This window comes from Hippopotamus amphibius, chromosome 17 (genome assembly GCF_030028045.1).
Source record: "Hippopotamus amphibius kiboko isolate mHipAmp2 chromosome 17, mHipAmp2.hap2, whole genome shotgun sequence".
In the NCBI taxonomy this organism is placed as follows: domain Eukaryota; kingdom Metazoa; phylum Chordata; class Mammalia; order Artiodactyla; family Hippopotamidae; genus Hippopotamus; species Hippopotamus amphibius.
In genome coordinates this window covers 63653220-63675710 of record NC_080202.1, presented here as the reverse complement: position 1 = coordinate 63675710, position 22491 = coordinate 63653220, and the positions used below count along the sequence as shown (strand labels likewise).

Here is a 22491-nt window from a genome sequence, read left to right as displayed (position 1 = left end):
ACTTTCATTTAAGTCATTTGTAGCTGATAGGAAATAACATTTCTAGTGGAAATAATGTTTCAATTTCAATACCTTTTTAAAACCAAAGATAAAACTAGGTTCAGTATATATTTTCATATAACTTCATAATCACAGTATTGTGTTTTCTTAATCTCCCCTCTACTCCCATAACATATTATTTTAAACCAGGTGACATAATCTGACTCTAAGTATGGTTATTTGGTATTTGTGTTATTACCTCCTACTACACTGTAAACTTTCGGAGGGAAGAAAACTCACCTCTGTCCTCCCGACTCTTGAAGCTTTGTTGGAGTTGGAACCACTTGAGGTAGCTCATCCGTCCGCTTCTCTGAGAAAGGAAGCCCAACTCCTGTCCCCTAAGCACAAAGGTGAGCTGACAAAGTCATGTTTATATGACGGGATGCCCAATCTCCTGACCTTATCTGATCCAACTAAGTGTGCTTACCTGATTCACATTAGACTAGTCAGATTCACTCTCGTACAAAGAAATTTGGATTCAGGAAAGTTAGTCTTCACGGCCTGTTAAATGGAAGCTTTGTTAAGCAGGGATCTATGGGGTGGCTATATCCCACCCCAGGTACAGAGCGAAGCATGAAAGACCCACCTATGTTAATTCTTTGACTCAGTAAACATTCGTGGATTGCCTCTCTGTGCTGGGAGCTTTGCAAATTTCTGGGTCTGCCGGGGTGAACCCAGCAGATGTGGTCCTTGTCCTTATGGAGCCTACAGACATTTTAAAAAGATCATTAATATCAGTTACTATTTGATTACAAATTTTGGAAGAGAATTAGGGGGGTGGGTTTGAGAATCACTGATGACCTCTCTATGAAAGTGACATTTGAGGTGTCAGAACATTCCTGGTAGAAGAAACATTCCGTTAAAATAATCTACACATACTAGGTGTTCAATAAATATATACTGAGGTGACAAATTATTATCTCTTATAAAACAACTAGACAAAGAAGTCATATTAATTGGTTGCCCTAGGTTTGTGGCCATAAAACCTTTGTGTGAAACTATTTTTCAGGCCACACAAGCTTGGGGCTGCAACATCTACCACAGAGGATTTATCTGTCTTCACTCTTGAGGTCCCTGAAGGGACTCCAATTCCAGATATTTCTTCCCAAGTATCCCAGGGCAGGGCTCACGTGTGCCCTGCGTCTTACTAAACTACCGTATGGTGGGCATCACTTATTTCTCTCCGAGTGTGTGTCGCTGTGAGATTACTCTTCTCACTTCCTGCGTCTGATGCTGGCTGAGGGCATCCTGCTGCTGCTGCTTTTTACTAATGCCTGCCCTGAGGTTGCTGGAGCCAGGCACTGAGGGCAGTGATGTCTGTACTGAGTTTGTCCACAATATCTTCAGAAATTACGGACACGGATGCTGCTTATGGCTTCAGCTCTTAAGGTTTAAATTGATGTAAAATCCATAGGGCAGGAGTTCTTAACCGAGGTTCCATGAGTGGACTTGAGAAAGTTGGGGAGCCCTTTGATTTGCGCTCATACGCGTGGGCACTTGGTGGTGGTAAAGTATTGAAACTGAGCAGGACCCTATGGTCCTTGACCCTCCCCCCCACCTCCCCACGTCCTCAGCCTGCATTTTGTCTGTTGAAAAACTTTAACCAAAGAAGAAGTTTAATCAGAGAAGTGAGAAAATGCAGAAACAAAGGAAAACAGTCAAAGGAGACCACATAATAATAGCTTAGTCATTAAGCAGAGTCAAGGTCCTTTTGTTCCTCCTCAAGGGCTATAGATAATATCCTGAGCCAAGTCCTGCTGAGCTGTCTTGTAGATACTGAATCCCCCGCCAGGTGGAAGACGTGAACCACGTGATGACCAGGCTGTAGCCATGACATCAGCGGCCACAAGTCCGAGAACTGGCCTCAGAGAAATGGAAACCACCCGACCCTGGAGCTGAAGACTAACTGTACCTAAAACACTCAAGAAGACGCTGGTCAGATCACCAATGACCCATTTCAAGATGACTGCCAGAGCCGCCTGTGCTGTGTCTGCACGTAGCCCCCTCTCCCTGTCTATCAAAGCTCTTGCCCCCTGATTGTTGGGATAGCGGGGCCGGGGTGGGGGTGGGGGGGAGCTGGCCTTTGGTCAGGCGTCTGCCCTCCCCCCTGGTTGTCAGCATCCTAAATAAAGCAAACTTTCCTTTCCACCAACCTGGCCTCTTTATTGGCTTGTGAGCTGTAAGCAGCCGGACCCCACTTACAGTTACAGAATGGGGGGTGGACTAAGCCTTTCTTTTTAAGATTCTCAAAGGTAAACCTTCACCTTAAAAGACTGGGAATCACTCTGTTACAAGCAAATGAGGGGAGCTGGAAGTCCACCCACGGCTAGCACTTCATGTGCTTTATGTAGAACCACCTGTCCCTTCAATGTTTCTGTGCTGTCACTGAACCAGATCTGCTCACCCTCACCTAGAGTGAGTTACTTTCTAGAAGTTTCCTTGGTTGTCAAGTAAGGAGATTTCCCATGGACTAAACATGACACATAGGCTTGAACCCAATGGTGAACACAGCTTAGGTGTCAGCTGACATCCCAGCTACACATGTATACCATAAATAAATACAAAAATTCTACTTGCTTATCTTAACAAAATTATATATATATATATGTGTGTAAAGGTGACAATCTCCTAGTTCTTGAAAGTGTAAAAGGACATTTTCTCTTCTTACTTTCACCCAAACATAGAAAAAATTTTATGAAATTTATCTTCCTAATTTTTTTAACCTTTTAACTTTGTCATATATTGTTTTTTTTCTTCTCAGATGAACTTGACTTTGTTGTGCTTTTCCCCTGGATCCCCTTTTTTCTTCCACTTTTCTGCTCATGTTCATTTAGATGTCAATGTCAAATTCATCTCAAATTCTTCCAGCAGTGTGGTTTTTGAACCTCTTCGTTGGGTGGTCCAATCCCTTCAATGGCATGTGTGGGTTCTGCATCCCAGATCCTCTGTGCAAGTGACTGAATTACCCATCCTTCTTTAAACATGTTCAAACATGCTCCGGAGACACTAAACATTCCTGGAAGTATTTCACACCGTCCCTTTTCCTTAGTTTTCATAATGTGTCACTGAGAACTGTTGGTGGCAAAAAAATGTTACTTCCAGTGGAAGGCTTTGAAAAAGGACCTTGGAAAGAACATGATGTCCCTCAAGAAAGCTTGAAAGTAACTAGTCACAGGTGGATGAATCTTCTGTTTCCTTCATGCAAGACGGAGAAGCAGCCTCAAGCTGTGTTCACGCTGGATTGGGCCTCACACCGCGCGCCGCACAGACGCTGCGGAGGGAGCCCTGTGGGGCGCCACGTGAGGAGACTGGCACACTGACTTTCACGTGCGTGTTTTTACCATTTAAATCTCGTCTCTGCTCGGTTCTTTAAAGACGTGTGTAGCTCGGAGCCTCTCCAGAGGCCGCAGGCGACCAGAGACCAGCAGGGCCTGACGCCGCCGCGGGCCGCCCGGAGGCGCGGGCTCCCCTCGCTCTGGCTGCTCCGCACGGAACTGGGGACCACAGGGGCAGCCTCTTCAGCTCACTCCAGCATCTCCAGCATCTGGGGGTTTTCAGATCTTGGATAGAGATGAATGCAAAAAAAAAAAAAAAAAAAAAAAAAAAGCGGCGTTCATTTTCTCGCTGGCTTGGACGGCGTTCAGCTCCACGCGTCGACACCAGCAGGTTCTTCAGGTCGCCGCCCTCCGGGAACGTGCCCCTGGACCCTACCCTGCTGGCCCTTCCCCTGGCCTCTCCACAGCCCTGAAGGGCGAACAAGGCGCGGCCCGGGTGGACGGCCGCCTCCCGGGAGCCTCGGCCTGGGGTGGGCCTCGCGGCCGCACGCTGGCAGGCGGGGCCCGTCACGTCGCCATGGCAACGCGGCCCAGCGCGGCGGGGTGGGGACGCGGAAACGCGAGCGCACACGTGCCCGCTCTCGACCGGCCGGGCGGCGGCGGCCGAGGCCTGGAGCGTCGCCATGGCAACGGCGCCGCGCGCGGCCGCGGCAGGAGGCGCGGCAGAGGGGCGGGGCCTACGAGCAAGGGCCCCTCCCCCGGCCCCGCCCCCCGCCCTTCCCGGGCCTGCTGCGCGGCGGCGACCGCGGCGCCCGCACGGATTTGAAACGGTTTCGTGGCGGCGGCGGCGGCCGATCGGAAAGCTTGCACGTAGGGGCGCCGGCTCTCGTTTTCTCGAATGCCCCTCCCGGGCCGCCTCACGCGGGTTCTCGGGTGGAATTTTGCGCGGGGAGGGGTGGCCCCGCGGGCCGGGCGGCTCTCGGGGCCTGTGGGGCGCGCGCCGCGGGGCCTGTGGGCGCGCCGGGCGGGGTCCTGAGGGGCCGGGGCCGCGGGCGCGCTGGGCGGGGCCTGAGGGTTCGGGGCCGCGGGCGCGCCGCGCGGGGGTCCTGAGGGGCCGGGGGCGCGCCGGGCGGGGGTCGTGAGGGGCCGGGGCGGCGGTGCGCGCCGGGCGGGGGTCGTGAGGGGCCGGGGCCGCGGGCGCGCCGCGCGGGGGTCCTGAGGGGTCGGGGCCGCGGGCGCGCCGCGCGGGGGTCCTGAGGGGCCGGGGGCGCGCCGGGCGGGGGTCGTGAGGGGCCGGGGCGGCGGTGCGCGCCGGGCGGGGGTCGTGAGGGGCCGGGGCCGCGGGCGCGCCGCGCGGGGGTCCTGACGGGGCCGGGCCGTGAGGAGACGCTCGCGCTCGCCCCGGCCCCCTTAGGGTCCCCGGCCGGCGGGAGCGCTTCCCCGGGGCCGGGCGGCGTCCTGGGCCCGGTGGGGGCGGCCCTCCGCGTCCGGTCCCGCGCCGCCCGGCAGGCCCGGGGGCCCGAGCCCGCGTGTTCGCGACGCGCGTGCGGCGGGCGCGCCCTTCCTGTTCGCAGGCCCGTGTCGGGCCCCGCGCCCGACCCCGCGCCCTGCGCGTCTCCGGGCTGACGCGGCGGCGGGCGCGCGGGCCGCCGTGTGTGTGCGCGCGCGGCGGGGCGGGACCGGCGGGACCTCCCGCGGCGGGGCGGGGCGCGCCCGTGGCGTGGGGCGGGGCCCGGCGTCGGGGGGGCGCCCTCTGTGTGGGCGGCGAGGCCGCGTCCCCCGCCCAGTTGCCAGCTGCCCGCGCAGTCACAGGCTCAGAGAACAGAGACGCGGGCCAGCGCATCGCAGCTCTGGGCCAGAGTCGCCCTCTCCTCTGTCGCCCTTGCGCCAACGTAGGGGACTGCTGGGCGCGCCCCCGAGTGTCTCAAACCTCAGCCAGAGATACAGCTTTCCTTAGTCTTTAATTCCAGTAGTTTAAACCTGCAATTCTAATAAGTTGGATCGGGATAAAGCTCTTTCCTCGGCTGGCTGCTTATAAGATGTAATGTGTGTGGCAAGAATTCCCTGAGAGTTCGAAACGATGTTAATTTTTTTTTCATTTCTTTGGAGAATAAATAAGGGATAAGGAAAAGCCGAGTTTTAGCGTTTACCAGGTATCACGCTGATTCTTTATTGTGCTTTAAAGAAGATGTGTGCTCCAGTATTGCATGTTATAGCGATTATGATTGCCTTTCTGTTTGTAAAATACTTCTCCATTAGTTGGAGAGATTGCTGGCTTATATTTAAGTGGCCGAGAGGTCAGATGTAATGGATCTGAGAGCGAATGGTTTCAGAATTTTAATCTGAGCTTTATGTTTAATTTCATGACTTTATGTCAGTCTTTTTACTCTTAAGTTTTCGTTTCCACTGACACTAAACACTGACATTTCCTGCCTGTGTCAAAGATTTATTGAGAATTAGCGTTACTAGGAGTCTTTTTGTTTTCGGCCTAGCTCTGGGTGCTCTCAGGCCTGTGCATGGGCAGGATGAGCTGTTTGAGCCTGGAAGTACACTTCCAGGTCAGAGCTGTGCTTAAAATTCTGGGTTTATGAGTTTCCATTTGTTCACCCACTTAAATAGTTTCTTTTCAGCTTTATGATCCAACATCCGGCAGTGGTATCCTAGCCTTCTGTTACCAAGTACAGAACTGATGGAGTTGTGTATGAATGCAGCTAGTTACTGCAGGAATGCAAAACAAAACCAACCAACCAATCAGAAAACACGCTTAAATAAAATTTATCTTAACCAAGTTTTTTTTTATACTGCAGTTCTCTCTTTTTATTGAGATAAAACTAACATATAACATTATGTTAGTTACAGGTATACATTATATATAATGATACCACGTATGTATGTGGGTGAGTCAAAAATTATCCGTGCTCTGGATGTAGAATTTATTTTAATTAACTTTTAGAAAAGTACATCATTTTTGGACATAATCTCCTTGCTTTTCAATGCACTTTGTTCATCTGTCAACAAGCTTTCGTATTCCCTCATTAAAAAATGTGCTGTGAGCCACGAATGCACTGCTGTCTTCACAACTTTACGTAAACAGGTGTCCGGCTCCTTCTTAATGGCTAACGCTTGTGTGACCTTCCTTGAACCTTTCTATCCATTCATACACATTTCTTTGCAACAAAACACTTTGTCCATACTGCGCACAAAGTCTTTGATAAATAATGGCACCAGGTACACCCTCAGACCACAAAAACGAATCACTGCACACTGCTCTTCTTTTGTGCAGATCACAAGTGGGGCATCCATTTTTGCTCACACCACAGTTACAAGTGAACTAATGTAACACGTTCACACCTGCACAGCAGTGACTAGGGAGACAGCAGCCTTGAACAGAAAGCTCTGATAAGTGCGGCCAAGTTTTAATATAACCAGAGTGTGGATGATTTTTGACTCACCCTTGTATATGTTACAAAATGATCACCAAAATAGGTCTAGTTAATTAACCAAGCCTTGCATTTGAAATTATTTCTTCTACTGTAATGCAGAAGGTACAGTGAGCAATTTTAGTAAATAGAATTAAGGGCAATAGTATTTCTATTCTGGAAGACCTATTTGGTTCTCAGAGCAGAAATATAAAAGAAAACAAAAAAACTCAATAAGCACATCGTTTTATTGCGCTTTCCTTTATTACACTTTTGCGTTTTTTACACATTGAGGGTTTGTGGCAGCCCTGCCTTGAGCAAGTCTACCAGTGCCATTTTCCAACAGCGTTTGTTCACTTCGTGTCTCTGGGTCACGTTTTGGTAATTCTCACAATATTTCAAACTCTCCACTAGCAAAAAGATTACAAATTGCTGAAGGCTCAGATGATGGATATCATTTTTTTAGTAATAATTTTAAATTAAGGTATGTACATACCTTAATTAAAATATGTACATTTGTTTTAGCATAATGCTATTGGACACTTAGTAGACTGCTGTCTAGTATAAACATACCTTTTACATGCACTGGGAAAGCACAGTATTCTTGTGACTCGCTTTATTGTGATATTTGCTTCATTGCTGTGGTCTGGAGCTGAACCTGCAATGTCTCTGAGGTCTGCCTGTGTTAGTCACGTAAAAGTATGACATTAATCCCTTTAGTTAGCTTTTATTTACCGGTCGATTCTTCAGCTTCTATTAAGTGCTGTGTAATGTGCTAGGTACCTACTAAGATGTGTCGGTCATGGATCCTGCCTTCCAGGAGCATCTCCCAGATGGTGGAAGACATGTAAATAGTACACAGATGTGTGAAAAAACAAAAAGGTAACAGCAGATAAATGCCGCTGCACAGATGTGAGCAGTACACCCATGACGGAGCGATGAATCTGGGATGTGTGGGGAAGCTCTACTCAGAAGCGACGTTTGTGTCGTATTTCCTGCCTGCAGGCCAGGGGCAGCCTGTTTGCAGGATGGCGGGGAGTTCACTGGTGGGCGTGCTCATTGGTGGATGGGTTTGTTAGGCAGAGAGTGTGTGTGTGTAGGTGCTGGCAGGCCTAACCTTGGGTTTGGGTCGTATCCCGTTGCAGTAAGCAGTGGAGAGAGGAGGTGATGTGCTGAGCCCTGTACTTGGGACGTCTCCTCTGGTGCCAGTGAGGCCTGAAGCAGGGGAATTAGTGTGAGTAAGAGGTGGGGAGGGCTTTCTCTGAGAGCAGTAGTGAGAATAGGGATACAGGCATGTTCTGAGGTATTTTTGAGTATCGTTGCTGTATTGGTTCACGGGCCTTAGAGAGTGGGGCAGTGGAGGGGAAGGAGTCAGTAAACCAGCGAGGAGGTCATTGGCAGGTGGTGGAGGTCCCAGCAGTGGAGAGGACAGTCAGTGCTTCTGATGCAGAGGCAGAGCAGGTGAGGCTGTGTTCTCTGGAAGGCGAGTGGGAGGTGGAGTGAAGAGCATTTGGGGTGTTACCACCTGACTATTCCTTTTCCCTTTGAAGCAGGAGCTGAGCTTTCTTACGTGGAAAGTGAGGGGAGCTGGAACGACTTAGGGGCTTTGAGAGGTCTGGTAAGAGTTTCAGAGCTGCCTTGTGGAGGGGAAATGAGAAACCCGGGGATTCTGATGAGACCTCAAGGCAGGGCCAGTTTTCTCCAGCTGACCCTTAGTTAAGCAATGGAGGAGGGTGTGAGCAATCATTGTCGTGCGGAACAGAGAGGAGAAGAGGCTGATTGGAAGGGATTTTGGTGGGTGGCAGTGATGAGAGAGGGGAGCACTGGGTCCAGTCCAACAGTGGGGGCCTCATGAGAGGGGCATTGGGGGTGAGGGTGGAAGAGCCGTGGTGGGGAGTGGCAGTGTGGACGTCAGAGACTGCTTTCCTTCCTGGGCATGGCTGCAGGAGGGAGTGGAAGACTGCAGGCAGGGCATGCTGGTCCCTGAGAGACCCTGGGAACCCTCGGCTCACCTCCGCCGGCTGTGAGGGAACGACGGCTGGCCAGACGCACAGAGGCCGGGCTGAGAGCCTTCTGTGCAGAGGCTGTTGATTGTGAGGTGGAGGAAACCCTGGTGAACGTTAGAAGCCCGTTGAGCAGAGGGAGGGGGGGTCTGTGGAGCAGGACAGCTGACGAGGCACAACAGAGCTTTTTCCCAAACGTGTAATTTGTAAACTGAATAAATGACAAACTGGGGATGTAGAGATAGTGCACATCTATACCAAGACATCTCACACCTTAGAGGAAGATGTGGACTGTTGGGTATATTTTTAATTTAAGCAATTTTGTCAAAACCTATGTTTCTGATTTTGGGGGTTCACCCCCTTTATATTCAGTGTTTTCTTCCCAATTAGGAAGAAATACCAGGACCAGTATTTTAAGTTTTTTGGTGGGAGTTAAAGATTTTACATTTATGTACAGTTAAAAATCACTTTTTTGGTATACAGTGTGATGAATTTTTACACATGCATAGAATAGGTTCTTCTAACCTCCTGCACAGACAGCGTGCAGGACAGTTCCAGCACCCGTGTAATTTCCTTGTGCCCTGCCCCCCCCCCCCCGCCACTGCCTCCACCCCAGTGCACCCAGTGAACCACTGATCTGTCCTCTGTGCCTGTATTTTTTGCCTTTTCTAGGATGTCATACAAGTGGGATGTGGCCTTTTGAGCACGGCTTCTTTCACTTAGCCTAACACATCTACAGTTCCTTGTGTTATTGGGCGAGTCAGCACTTCCTTCCTCTCTGTGGCTGAGTGCTGTTTCATTGTGTAGATACACCACAGTTGGTTTATCCATTTCCCAGGGGAGGGACACGTGGTTGTTTCCAGGGTTTGTGAGACCACTTCTCACATGTCAGTGTTTGGTGGTTACAGAAGAGAAAAAAAAGCTGTTACAAATATTACATTCAGGTTTCTGTGTGAATATAGATTTTGTTTCTCTTGGATAAATATCTAAGAGTGGGATTTCTGGGTCCTGTGCTAAGGGTATGTTTAACTGGGTGAGAAATGGCTAAACTGTTTTCCAGAGTGGTTGCACCATTTTGTATTCCTACCAGCGGTGTGTGAGAAGGCCTCTTGTTCTGTGCCCTCAGCAGCTTTGGTATTGTTTGCATTTTTAATTTTAGCTGTCCTAATAGGTAGGTAGTGATATCTCATTGTCATTTTATAAATTAATTAATTAATTTATTTTTATTGGCTGTTTTGAGTCTTTGTTGCTGCACACGGGCTTTCTCTAGTTGTGGCGAGTGGGGGCTACTCTTCGTTGTGGTGCGTGGCCTTCTCATTGTGGTAGCTTTTCTTGTTGCAGAGCACTGGCTCTAGGTGCATGGGCTTTAGTAGTTGCAGCACATTGGCTCAATAGTTGTGGCTCACAGGCTCTAGAGCACAGGCTCAACAGTTGTGGTGCACAGGCTTAGTTGCTCCATGGCATGTGGTATTTTCCTGGGGCAGGGGTCGAACCCATGTCCCCTGCATTGGCAGGCGGATTCTCACCCACTGCGCCACCTAGGAAGTCCCTCATTGTCATTTTAATTTGCATTTCTCTAATAATTAATGATATTAAGCATCTTTTTCACATGCTTACTTGTCAACTGTATATCTTCTTTGGTAAAGGAATTAATTTTTTTTGCTGATTATTTTTATTGGGTTGTTTTCTTATGGTTTTGTTTTAAAAGGTCTTTATGTATTCTTGATATAGGTCCTTTCTGAGATAAATGATTTGCAGTATTTTCTCCCAGTCTGTAGCTTAACTTTTCAACTCCTGGACAGAATTTGTTGCAGGACAGAAATTTTTTATTTCTTTTGATATACTGGATATAAGTCCAGTATATCAATTTGTTTTCTTTTATGGGTAGTACTTTTAGTGTTGTATCTAAGAAATCCTTGACTAACCCCAAGTCATAAAGATTTTCTTCTATGTTTTCTTCCAAGAGTTCTGTAGTTTTACATTTTACACTTAGGTCTGTGATTTATTTTGAGTTAATTTTTATGTGCAGTGTGAGGTTATTTTTATTTATTTATTTATTTATTTATTTATTTATTTATACATATGGCTCCCAAGTTGTTACAACATTATTTCTTGTAAAAACTATCATTTCTCCATGAATTTTACTTACCTTTGTCGAATATCAGTTGTCCACATTTGTGTTGGTCAGTTTCTGGACTCTAGTTTGTTCCATTGGTCTGTGTGTCTTATCCTTTCACCAATACCATATTGTCTTGACTACTGTAGCTTTATAGTGCCTCTTAAAGTCAGGTAATGTGAGTCTTCCAAACTTATTTCTTTTTCAGAATTGCTTCTGCTATTCTAATTCCTTTAATTTTCCACATAAATTTTAGAATCAGCTTGTGTATATCTACACAGAATGCTGGGATTTTGATTGGAATTGTATTAAATCTATAGATCAGTTTGGGGGTATTTAACACTAATGAGTTTTCTTTGATCTCTTTCATCAGGTTTGTAGTTTTCAACATACAGATCTTAATATTTTAATTCTAAATCTTTTACAGGCTGAATTATGGAAATGGGAAGTGAAGCAGAGAAATGGGAGAAGCTGGATGCAGAATTTGATCACTTTGTGGTAGATATGAAGCCCTTTGTTCTAAAATTACCCCATAGGTCAGGTAAGATTATGTTTGAAAATTAGGTTCTTAAAATTAATTTTTTTCTTTGTATTGTTTAGTCAAACCAATGAACTTTCAGAATAAAAAGAGAAGTGAATTTGTTTAATAACAGTTTTCATCTGAAGCTTGTGAAGGATTGTTTACCTTGAGCTGTTGGAGAAAGTTAGTCACAGTGTCCTACTGAGCGTGGAGCGGTCTTACTGTGAGACCGCTTCTCACACGTCATGAGCTTAAATCGCATGGATCTTTAAAGTTAGCTGTAACTGTTTTTTCCTGTGTCTTTTTCCTCCTACCATGAAGATGGTTCCTCTTTCAGGAACCTACTGGCCACCTGTCTTTGACCCTTTTGTTTATCAAAGCAGAAAAGAATCTGTTAGTCTTAAATGCTTATTGGCTGACTGAATAAAATCGTGTGAATGAGTTTTTGTTACTCTCTTGTCTACAGTTCCTAACCTGTTATACTTTGAGAGTCTTTGTCTCAAGTCAAAGATTTTCAGATAGTTTAAGGTTCATCAGGGAGCAACTGAAGAGAGTCTGAGCAGCTAGGATGATTCTCTAAGTCATAGTAGGCATCAGGCTGGCTGGAAGGCAAATCTGATTTGGGAGCTTTTGAGTAGAGGGTTCGGAGTGGAGCCAAGAAACTGGCTTTTACCCAAGTTTTGTCCAAATTCTGTATTTCTCTGGGTATCTGAGTCAACTTTATATTCAAAACAAGGAGCCAACTCAATATTAGATCTTTATTCCAGGGAGCTGCATTGGGAAGAGGGTGTGTAGTGTGTGTTATGCTTTCTCTGGCCACCCCTTGTACCAGGTGAGGCCTGCAGCCTGTCCGAGTCCAGGGTGGCTTGGCATGGTCTTCCCTTCAAGTCTCATCCTCTGCTCTCTTCTCTGGCCTTGTTGGATGGTAACCTCTTCTTTCATCCTCTGCTGTTCTTAAAATGAATATTTCCTGTCCCGTGGCTGGCTCATTCATGATTAGGTGAATTTCTACACTGTGTCCTCTTGTGATATTCACTGCCTTTTTTCCCTCTTGTGTTAGACCTGCTGATTAGGATAAATGCGTATTAAAATCTCTCATTATAAATGTACTTCAAATCAAACTATCCTCATATTTCATCTTCTTTTAAAAGGGATTTGGGGTACATAGAATTGGATTAATTGTAATCTTTCCTTCATGACTCATTGTCAGTAGGTATTGGTACAGCCCTGGCCCTCTTTTATGTAGTTAATTTATCATGAATGCTCAGAAACTCACATCCTAGTCAATAACCCAAACATTTATAATAATTTAAATTTCATTATAGTTAAATTCTGCTTTTGATAATGGTTTTCCGTATTATTTTAAATAAAGGAATGAATTTTTTTCATTAGCCAAATTGTTGTACTAAGTTCTATTCATTGAATATTATATAGATTTCAGTTTATTGCAGGGCGTATACAAAACTCTTTACTTAAGTTTATTAGTTTTACTTTGTGTTTTCTTTTTGCACAAAGTATGCCCAATATTTCTAGAAGTTTGCTTTGTGATTATGTAATTTTCAAAGCTAAAAATACAAAAATTTTTATAGACTACCTCTCATACCTGTAGTGATAAATCCAGTATGAGCAAAGTGGTAAATCCGCCCCAGGGATTTTTGTAGGTAAAATAGTAAAGGAATATGATCTTTAGAAACTAAGAGATTAAAGCAGATTTATGATTTGTGTTAGATGTATAATCCTCAAACTGAGTTAGACTGATAAAAGATTAATGTCAAAATAGTTTTCGTGAGATCTAAAAACAATTTTGTCGTGATAAGATAAGGTAGTCAGTAGGTCATTATATGTGGATTAAACCGTGCTACATTTTTAAGGTAGTTTTTAAAGGGATAATTATTTTTCAAAATTACATGTAAATACATAACACAATTATTTTTAGAGAGGTTGAAAGAAAACCCTAAGTAAATCATCCACAAATCCCTGAAAATTATCAGCTTTAATAAATAAAACATTTGAGATTCAATTTTAGATTGTTTAAAATGCTGAAGTAAATAAGACTGCATTTTCTCTCTCTCGGTTTGTGTAATTAGAATTATAGAAACATTTTTCAACACAACTAAAATTATTTTAGAGATGGTTTTACAGCAACATTTTTGTCTTAGAGATTTATCTGATAGTGATCCTGAGATTTTATTACTAACTGATAAAGTTACACTCTAGACCAGGGTTGACAAACTGTAGCCCCTGGGCCTCATCCAGCCTGCTTCCTTGTTGGTAAAGTTTTGTTAGAAACCAGGCGTAGCCACGTGGCGACCGTGGTGCGTGGCTGCCTTCACGCTGCAGCGGCGGAGCTGAATGTGCTGCCGGAGACCATACGGCTGCCAAGCCTAGGGCAGCTGCTGTCTTCCAGCCCCTGCTCCAGACCAGCGCAGGTGTTCTACGGGTCTTAAATGTAACGTTTTATTTTCTGAGAAATAAGTCTCTAACAGCTCCTATGCATTTCTAGAGCGGCAGAGGTGTGCACTTTGGATTAGGAAGCTGTGCGAGCCTTCGGGAACAGGGGCAGGAGTCACGGGCAGGAGGAATCGGAATCTGTACGCAAAGCTCTTACTGCACATGCTCAGGCGCGGGGTGCTCGAGGGCCCTTTCACCCACCGCCCGGAGCCGGGGACGCTGCGGACTCTGCCTTCATACATGGTGGGTGTCTGTGGCTGGAAGATGTGTGCGTGTTCCTCTAAAAGCGCCAGTTTATCCTCCCGTTTGGGAACAGTCACGTTCAGCAATGAGTCCTAGATCACATGTTGGCTAAAACTATTTTTTTTGCTCCTTGATTCAGTTTTTTTCCAACCTTGAATGGAAATCAGATCCTGATCTCTAATGGAACTATACCTAATTAATTTAGTCATCCTGTAGTATTCCTCAGTATTTCTAAAGCAATCAAAATGAATTTTTTAATATCGAGCTTTAATTTCCCACAAATTTTCACTGGATTATGTAATAATTTAATGGATGTCAGTAAATTCTAGTGTATTAAGCTCTTCTTTATGTGTTGCTAATGTATAGGAGAGGTTGGATTGAATGACTTCAGACGTTCCTTTCTACTCTAGTAAGCTGGGCTTTAGGAGTGATTCCCTGTGCTTTGATTTCATCCTGCAAGCAGCTTTGTCACAAGGCAGTTATAATCGTGCTTGGATGATGAATTGTGGCTGTCTTGGGCCTTGTAACCATGTCTTGGTTCGTGTGGTGTTTGAATACTTGAGAAATCTGACTGGAGTACTAGGTATTGGTGATTGCTGATAGATATTTATTTATTTTAAAAGCCACAAAATTCTAGTGCAATATATTTTAAGATTTTACTTTATTTTTTCAGTTAAGCCAAAATTCAGTTAAGAGGCATGCTGCACACTAGATGATAATTTCTGCTATTCATGGCAGAGTGCCAAAAGTTTTAATGCTGTAATCTATTATATGTTAAAGTAGGGCCAAGCATTTTGCTTAAGATTGGTCGTCTTTGGGATAGTAGTTACTTGACTTGATAATTGATTCAACGTTGGAATGACTGCCTCATTTAAAAAGAAACTGCTATGTATGTTTGACCTGGGATAGAGTCGTGCGTCACCCCTCCCAAGAGAACAGCCCCTGGAGAAGTTTTGAGTAGGATTGGGAAGAGTTACAGCTAATGCAGACTCAGGGCAGGGTTTTCTTCAGAAATGTGACATGAAGCCTGGATCCCTTGGAGAGAAGTAGATAAGCTGGTGTCATTCTTCTTAATGACTGAAGGTAGAACATTTTCTGAAACATATTCAGATGTTGAAATATGAGTGTATTGTATCATGTTTTCCCTTTCACACACGTTGTATGGAATCATAGGAAAGGGCTTTATTTTACAAATGTTAATAACAAAAGCCAGAAGACCTGGATTTTTCAGCTAGTTTGTGGCACAGCCAGAATTGATTTCCAGGTCTTCAAGTCTGTTGTTCCTAGATGAAGAGATTCCTAGTTTTTATTTCTCACTTCTATTGATTTTGGTTTCTCTGCCTACTGGTGTGTGTGTGTGTGTATGTGTGTATGTGCGTGTGCAGAGTAGTTAATGATCCCGGAAAGAAATAGGAGAGCACATGATTTAAAAAGAACTTTTCACTTATCTTTTCATAAAGCTAATATTCCTTTTTTAGTGTAAATCATTATTATCAGATGTATCTGTCGTGTAATTTTCTCATTTATTAGGTTTCTTATACAGCACAACATAACTAAAATGTAAATAAGTTATCCATTTTATGTATTTTAATATTTCATTGAATGATACATTTTTGTATATTTTTATGTAACTGAATTTGAGTATTTGAAAGGTTGTCACCAAACTTTAAACTTGATGGAAATCTTAACTGATTATCTCATTATAGTACATTTTGAAAGAATAATTTTTCTAATTTTTAAAAATCAGTCCATCTATTTTGATGAACCAAATCCAGCACAAGCCAAAGGGTCCAGCCCAGAAGGATTACCAGACTGGGTGATGGGCGAGCTGGGGACGGGTGAGCACAGATTCAGCGAGTCATGGAAGCTTTCTTCTGGAGAAGAATGCTCTTTGGTGCAGTCACCGACCCAAGTCCACAGGTATGCCATGAACTTGGGGTTTCAAGTGTGTTTCATCATTTAGCCTGTATTTGGAACTGGTTAATACATTCTGTTTTTCCTTTTTTTTTTTTTTTTTTTTATTTATTTTTTATTTTTTTATGGTAAGTAGTTGATCTACTTTATATTTTTGCTAAAGTTGAGGGCTGTGAAGGAATGTTGTGTAGGTAAAATAACAGTTTTGCTTTTCCATTTATTGTATATTCAAAGATTATATTACATTTTTAACTGCTTTTTGGATATCTATTAAATACATATATCTATTCCATTGCTTGGAAAGTGGTGCCTGAAAATCTTTAAATAACACTTCTCTGTTTTCCTTTATGACAAGCGTGACTTAAGAGCCTTTCAATGACTTCAACCAAATGTGACACCCTCCATACCCATCTTGAAGCTTATGCTTGAGTTTCTCTCCTTTCCTCCCTCACTGAACAATATTCATTTTGCTTTAATAAAATAATGAATGCAAACATAAACCCATCAAACTGTGCTTTCTTACTAGAATGCTAAGCATAAATAGGATTTTTAGTACAAATAAAATTGAACTTCTAAGTTTTTTAAGTACACAATAAAACAATTGTAGTTGTAGTGTAACTTTTGGCCTTTAGGAGAGGTAGATTTAAATTGGACTTTTATCACATTTTGAGTTTCACCTTTGGCACTGCTCCCTGAAACGTTAAAATATTGGACAGTGTTAGCTGATGTGTGTCGTCCATCATACTTCTCTCCTCACCATTCTCTTGGTAGTTTTAATTTTTGGAATTTGATTAGGTTTACAATGTAATCTTTCTTTTCTACTATAATTTTTTTTTTTGGTTTCTTCCTTAAGAGATACTGAAACCTTATTAGTAATTTGAAATGTCTTCATACTTGATGTAGTCTGGTTATGTTTTTCAGACCTCAGGTGTTATGGTGGAAAAGAACAGATGAACGTAAAGCAAGAGATCCAGTCCATGTGAATATTTTTTATTAGAAAGGGGAACAAATCATATGGAGAGGCAGAACAGGAAGAGGTGATGTAATTAAGGACACGTTTCAGAGGAGTAGAAAGAAGTGAATAGAGGAGTCCATAGCAGGTGGTATTAAATACTAATTTTTGCCTTCCTAGGAGATTTAGAAGTAAAAGAGGTGTGCTTGTGGAATTTTTGTTAGCCTTGTAGCAGTAAATGGAGGTGTAAAGAGATTGTGGTCTTTTTACAGAGATTAAGGCAGGGACAGTGTTTTTCCTATTTGCACTGTATGTGCAGGCCTAGCACTGGGTGGGCACCTGTGAGGAACTGGTTGAGTCTCAGTCTTTGGTGAGTGCATGCATGAATCAGTGAGTAGGTTGTTAGAAGAAGTTAAGAGATGTATGGTTATAGGCTACAGAGATGCCCTGTTTGTGTCCTAGCCTTTTTATATTGTTAACGACGCAGTTACTAAAGACAGTGAAGGAACTGGAAAAGGCAATTCTCTTTCTAGTCAAGTGTTAGAATTTCACTGAGGCCAAGGCCAAGTAGGGCTGCAAAAACAAAACTTCTCAGGGGTATTTTTGCTTACATGCTTCTCTTAATTTAATTTGATCTATTTAAAAATTTTAATTTGTATGTATGTTAATTAACAGATATTTGTAATTTTACACATATGAAGGCACTTAAGAATAAAACTAACATTTACTTTATCTAAAAGCAATACAGTTGCTTTAAGACCAAATACATAATGTGGGAGATCAGATCAGAAGTGGTGGTGCACTCCACTGATGGTCTGTCTTCGTATTTCTTTTCTAAAGTTGTTCCTTTACTCTTAGTGGTCACACTGTGCTAATGAAAAAGTTAGAATCTGCTGGTGTTGACCTGATATATCTCATCGGTTCTGCAAGAAATTGTTTTAAAAAGTTTAAGAGGCTTACAATATTTGACACATGTATGTTTTTATAGTGAATAATTTATTGTTACTTAGAACTGAAGTTTAATGCTGCCTCATAAATTTTACAACCACTTCAACTTGTCCTTTGAAAAACCGCTTTAATCTTAAAAGATTTTCCCCCTTAGTGTTTCTTTTTTGATCACTTTATAAAATCCTGCTTTACTTAGACCTTTTTGTATGTGAAGTATTTCTTAATGGCATTTTAGATTATGCTGTTTGTGTCCTCGCCTTTTTATATTATTAAAGACACAAAGTCCCTTTGAAGCCTCTTTGTTAGGACTCTGTTCAGTGGAGATGGCACCTTTCCTTTCCCTTTACTCTTCCTGCAGGATATGGCGAATAGCCTCGTTCTAGACACGTTAGAAGTACTATGAGGTCATATTCTCTCAGGCTTGTTATCATGCATTTTTCCACCCAATACATATTGCACACTAGTAAACTTAGCATTTCACTTCAAACGTTTTCAGTATATAACTAGTCCTGTCCTGGTTTTATCCTTTGGTTTCCTTTTTCATAGTTCTGGGTTTAAGGTTATATTCTTACCCATGGTTTATTTTAGAAAAATCACTTTCCAAATGGCCTTGCCCTTTTATTAGAGATCTTTTATTGTATTAATGTCAAATAGCTGCTTTTCTTGACAATGAAATATTTGAATTATATTTGAATTTGGAGCATGGTTTTATAAAATGTTACTAATAAGACCATAGACTTTGATCTCCTCCCTGTACATTTTGGTTAATTTCATTTAATTCGCCACAGGGAGGGTGGGGGGGACTCGAGGGGGGGGGCGTCAAGGAAGGGAGGGAATATGGGGATATGTGTATAAAAACAGTTGATTGAACCTGGTGTACCCCCAAAAAAATAAAAAAAATAAAAAAATTTCATTTAATTCGCCAACCATGAGTTATATCCATATAAATTGCTTCCTGGTCATATTTCACGTGCTTACCATTGAGAGATGGTGAAGACCTTAACTGTCTTTGTGGTACACGGAGCTTCAGGTGGCCCCGAGATCCTGCTCTGGGTGTTGACAGCCTTGTACCACCCCTCCTCCTTGAGTGTGGGTAGGACTTGTGAGTGGCTTCTAACCAGTAGAATGTGTCACTGGTGATGGGCTGTCACTTCCATGAGTACCTTACAATATATAGGACTCTGCCCCGCTGGCAGACTGGCTCTAGAGGCTTGCTGGCGTTTCCTTGCTGGCCTGAAGAAGCAGGCTGCCCTGACTCCCGTAGCCAGAAGGAACTGAAGCTGCTAACAGCCGTGGCACTGGGGAAGTGGATGCTTCCCTTGTTGAGCCTCCAGAGGAGAACCCAGCTCTGGGCAGACCCTGATGGCAGCCTTGTGTGGCCCTAAGGAGAGGACCCAGGTCGGCTGCACCTGCACTTTGGACCCATAGAAGCTATGAGAAAATGTATGTGTTGTTTAAAGCTGTTACATCTGTTGTAATTGGTTATGCAGCAATAGATGACTAATACAGTTTTTATCCTCATTTTAGAAAATTTTACAGTCTATATATGATACATGTTTGGTGTGAAAATCTCAACATAGAACTATGAAGAGTAAAATGAGCCCTTCTCTCCATGTTCTTGCTTCTCTTACCTCATGAGTGGTAGTCGGCATTGAGAATTTGGTGTGTGTCATTCCACAGGGCACACATACCACACGTGTAATTAAAAACTGTCAGTCGGCTTGTGCTATATGTACTGTTCTTTTGTCACTTAACTGTGTCTTAATCCTGTGTCATGTAACCTGTGTGATATTTTTGATCACAGATAATAACCCATGGTGTAGATTTACTGTAACTTGACCTGTCTCTGTTGCTTTTGAGTCTTCAGTGTTACAGAGCATGCCTTAGCCAACATCCTGGCACACGTGTAATCGTGCACCTTTGTGTGCTGGGCTATACTGATGCTGTAGCTAGACACAGGCGTTTAACGGGGGAGCTGGTGCTGGGGTTCTTAGTAGCTTCAGCATCTTGTGCAGTGGCAATGAAAATATCTGGGTTAGTCTAGAATGATCTCTAAGATGTATAAAGTTCAAAAGAAGTACAGAAAAGTGTAGTAAGCTTCCATTTGTGTACGTATATAAAAAGATATATGGGTATGTATGGGTACACGTGCATGGAATATTGCCGGGTGCCACATATGAAACTGTTTTTCCTTTAGGGAGTGGGAGTAATCTGATGTGAAAAGTTCAAAAATTTTTTGTACACGTGTCTGTGTTATTTTTACTAGTCACACACTTATTTTTTGATAGTATCAAGTTGCCTTCCAAAGTACTATCTTATTAAAATGCTAGGGCATACACACTATTTACATTAGTGACACATTAGTAAGTCTAACCATATATAGCAAATGTACAGATTTAAACACAGGAATGAAATTTTCCCAATATATATTCTCAGTGTTTGTGGATTCCACTTGTATTTCTAATTTGTTAAAATGGAAACCAAGTGAGGCAAGTTGTACATTTATGGAACACTTACTGCATGCTAAATACTCTTCTAGAAACCTTTTGTAAGTTATCTGATTTCATCCTCTCTGTAATTCTTTGAGGTTGACATGACTGCCCTTTGTATTTACTGATGAGGCAACAGCTTCAGTAAAGTCAGTAAACTTTCCCGGTGATGGATTCAGTACTGGAATCTAGGCCTTTACCATTCCAGACCTTATATTCTTTCTGGTGCACCATGTAGGTGTGAGTACTTTATGCAGCAAATATGGAAACTTCACTTGGATCCCTTTTTTCCCCACTTGAGCTGTGTTAGCAGTCTTGGGCGACTGTGCCTGTGTTCTTGGTTATTTCTAGGTTGAGCAGAAATGAGGCAGTTTGCTTTTTTCAATATCACTTCTGATGCTTGGCAACCATGTGTCCTCAGGCGAGTTACTTTCTCTAAACCCCAGTTTCGTCATCTGTAAGACGGGGACGGGGTGGTCCTAACCTCAAAGTCGTGAGAGTGAAGTGAATACTGCACGTGGAGTCTCTGACACGGCTTGTGGAAGTGTTAACTGTTGCCACCGCCATCACCAATGGTGCGGGGTTGTTATTTTAACAGTTCACACGGGGGCTTGCTTGTCACAGTGACTCCTCTTTTGCTTCTCTCATTATCTAATCTTCCCATAGGGTATTGTCTTAAGATCCATTGGTAATTAATTATTTTCAGTTACTAAAAGTCATTTTGTGTTGCTGAGGAAAAGAAATTAATGGCTCTGCACAAAGGTTCTGATTGTAAGTGTGAACCCTGCACACTCTCAGAATAAAGAGAAGTAATGGTATTTTAGAAGAGGCTTTTGGGTGTTCCCTGGCGGTCCAGTGGTTAGGACTCAGCCCTCTCACTGCCGGAGCCCCGGATTCAATTCTTGGTCGGGAAAACTAAGATTTTGAAAGTCACACAGCACGTCCAAAGAAATTAAAATAAAATAAAATAGGCTTTGAATCAGTGTTTATTTAGATAACAAGCCCCCTTTTCCAGAATAGAGGGAACACAATGTGGCTGGCCCTGCTTTCAAATATTTTATCACACTGTGTGTTAGAAGCTGCCTAAGTGATATTAGACTTCAGTTCGTGTCGCCTCTGTGTGTTTCTTCATGTGCTATTATCCCAAAGACGGACACAAAGATAGTAGGTCTTATTCTTGTCCTACAGTTCTGTGAAAAATGTTTTGAAGCTTCTTTTTAATGGCCTGTGATTATTTTTATGACTTTTCAATCAAGTATGACGTGTTCTGGTAGCTTATCACCAAAGTTTAGTTAGGTTCTGGGATAGGGAAGGAGGAAAAAGAATGATTTAATACCCTTATTGTTTTTACTGGAAACTTTGGTTAAGAGTTATGAGTTAGGAGAGAGCAAAGAGGAGTAATGTTGAATCAACCCCGACCTTTAAACACTGCTTCACAGTGGAAGAAAGACAATTCTGCTTATTTTAGAGGACTTCATTGATGGAAAAGAAGGCAGTAATTGTTTAGATTTCCTTAGATGCCACTTTATAAAGAGTCATCGTCCAGATTGCTTAAAAATTCTAGGAGCATGCAAGCAGAATTATTATTTATTATATATTACTTTTACTATGTTAGATTTAGGTTAACATTATATAATGTTTTACCTTTTAATTTATGTTATGTTCTTCCAATAACGAATATGTTCATACCTTTAAGAAAGGACTTGGAGAATAATTATCCTGTTTTAAATGAGAATGGAGGGCTGTAATTTCTCCCTCTTGCTTTAATGAGATCTTTCCATGGGTTATTTGATGCCAGATTTTAGTTTGGAATGAAGAATCTAATTATAGTCCTGCCTTTATGGAAAATATGATTTGCTTTACAATGATCCTCTTTATGATGTGGTTTTCCAGGAATGCATTGTGGCAAAAAGCTGAGACTCTGTGTCCTTTAAAAATGTCTCCCAGCACAGCCAGCGTTTCATTTGCTGGTGCAGTTTCAGAACATTGCCAGCAGATGGTGACCAAGTATAATGAAAAATGTACTTGTGCTTGAGTATGTTGGTGTACATGAAAAACATTTTTCACTTTAAAAATATTGATTTAATTTTTAAACTGTATACTCAAACAACTATAGTAGATA

The 22491-nt window shown here is 43.1% G+C and overlaps 1 protein-coding gene across 31 annotated transcripts in view; it reads left to right on the top strand.

The window, feature by feature from the left end:
* The first annotated feature begins 4072 nt into the window (after positions 1–4072).
* CEP112 (centrosomal protein 112) overlaps positions 4073–22491 on the top strand; it is a 406171-nt gene continuing 387752 nt past the window's right edge. For 11 of the 31 annotated variants that reach the window (XM_057713718.1, XM_057713712.1, XM_057713720.1 and 8 more), the window contains exons 1-4: positions 4073–4184; positions 11280–11393; positions 13876–14066; positions 15814–15986. In XM_057713718.1, the coding sequence (XP_057569701.1) occupies positions 11288–11393; positions 13876–14066; positions 15814–15986 (470 nt within the window). In that variant the 5' untranslated portion in view covers positions 4073–4184; positions 11280–11287. The other 20 variants (XM_057713730.1, XM_057713725.1, XM_057713713.1 and 17 more) reach the window with 16 other exon arrangements.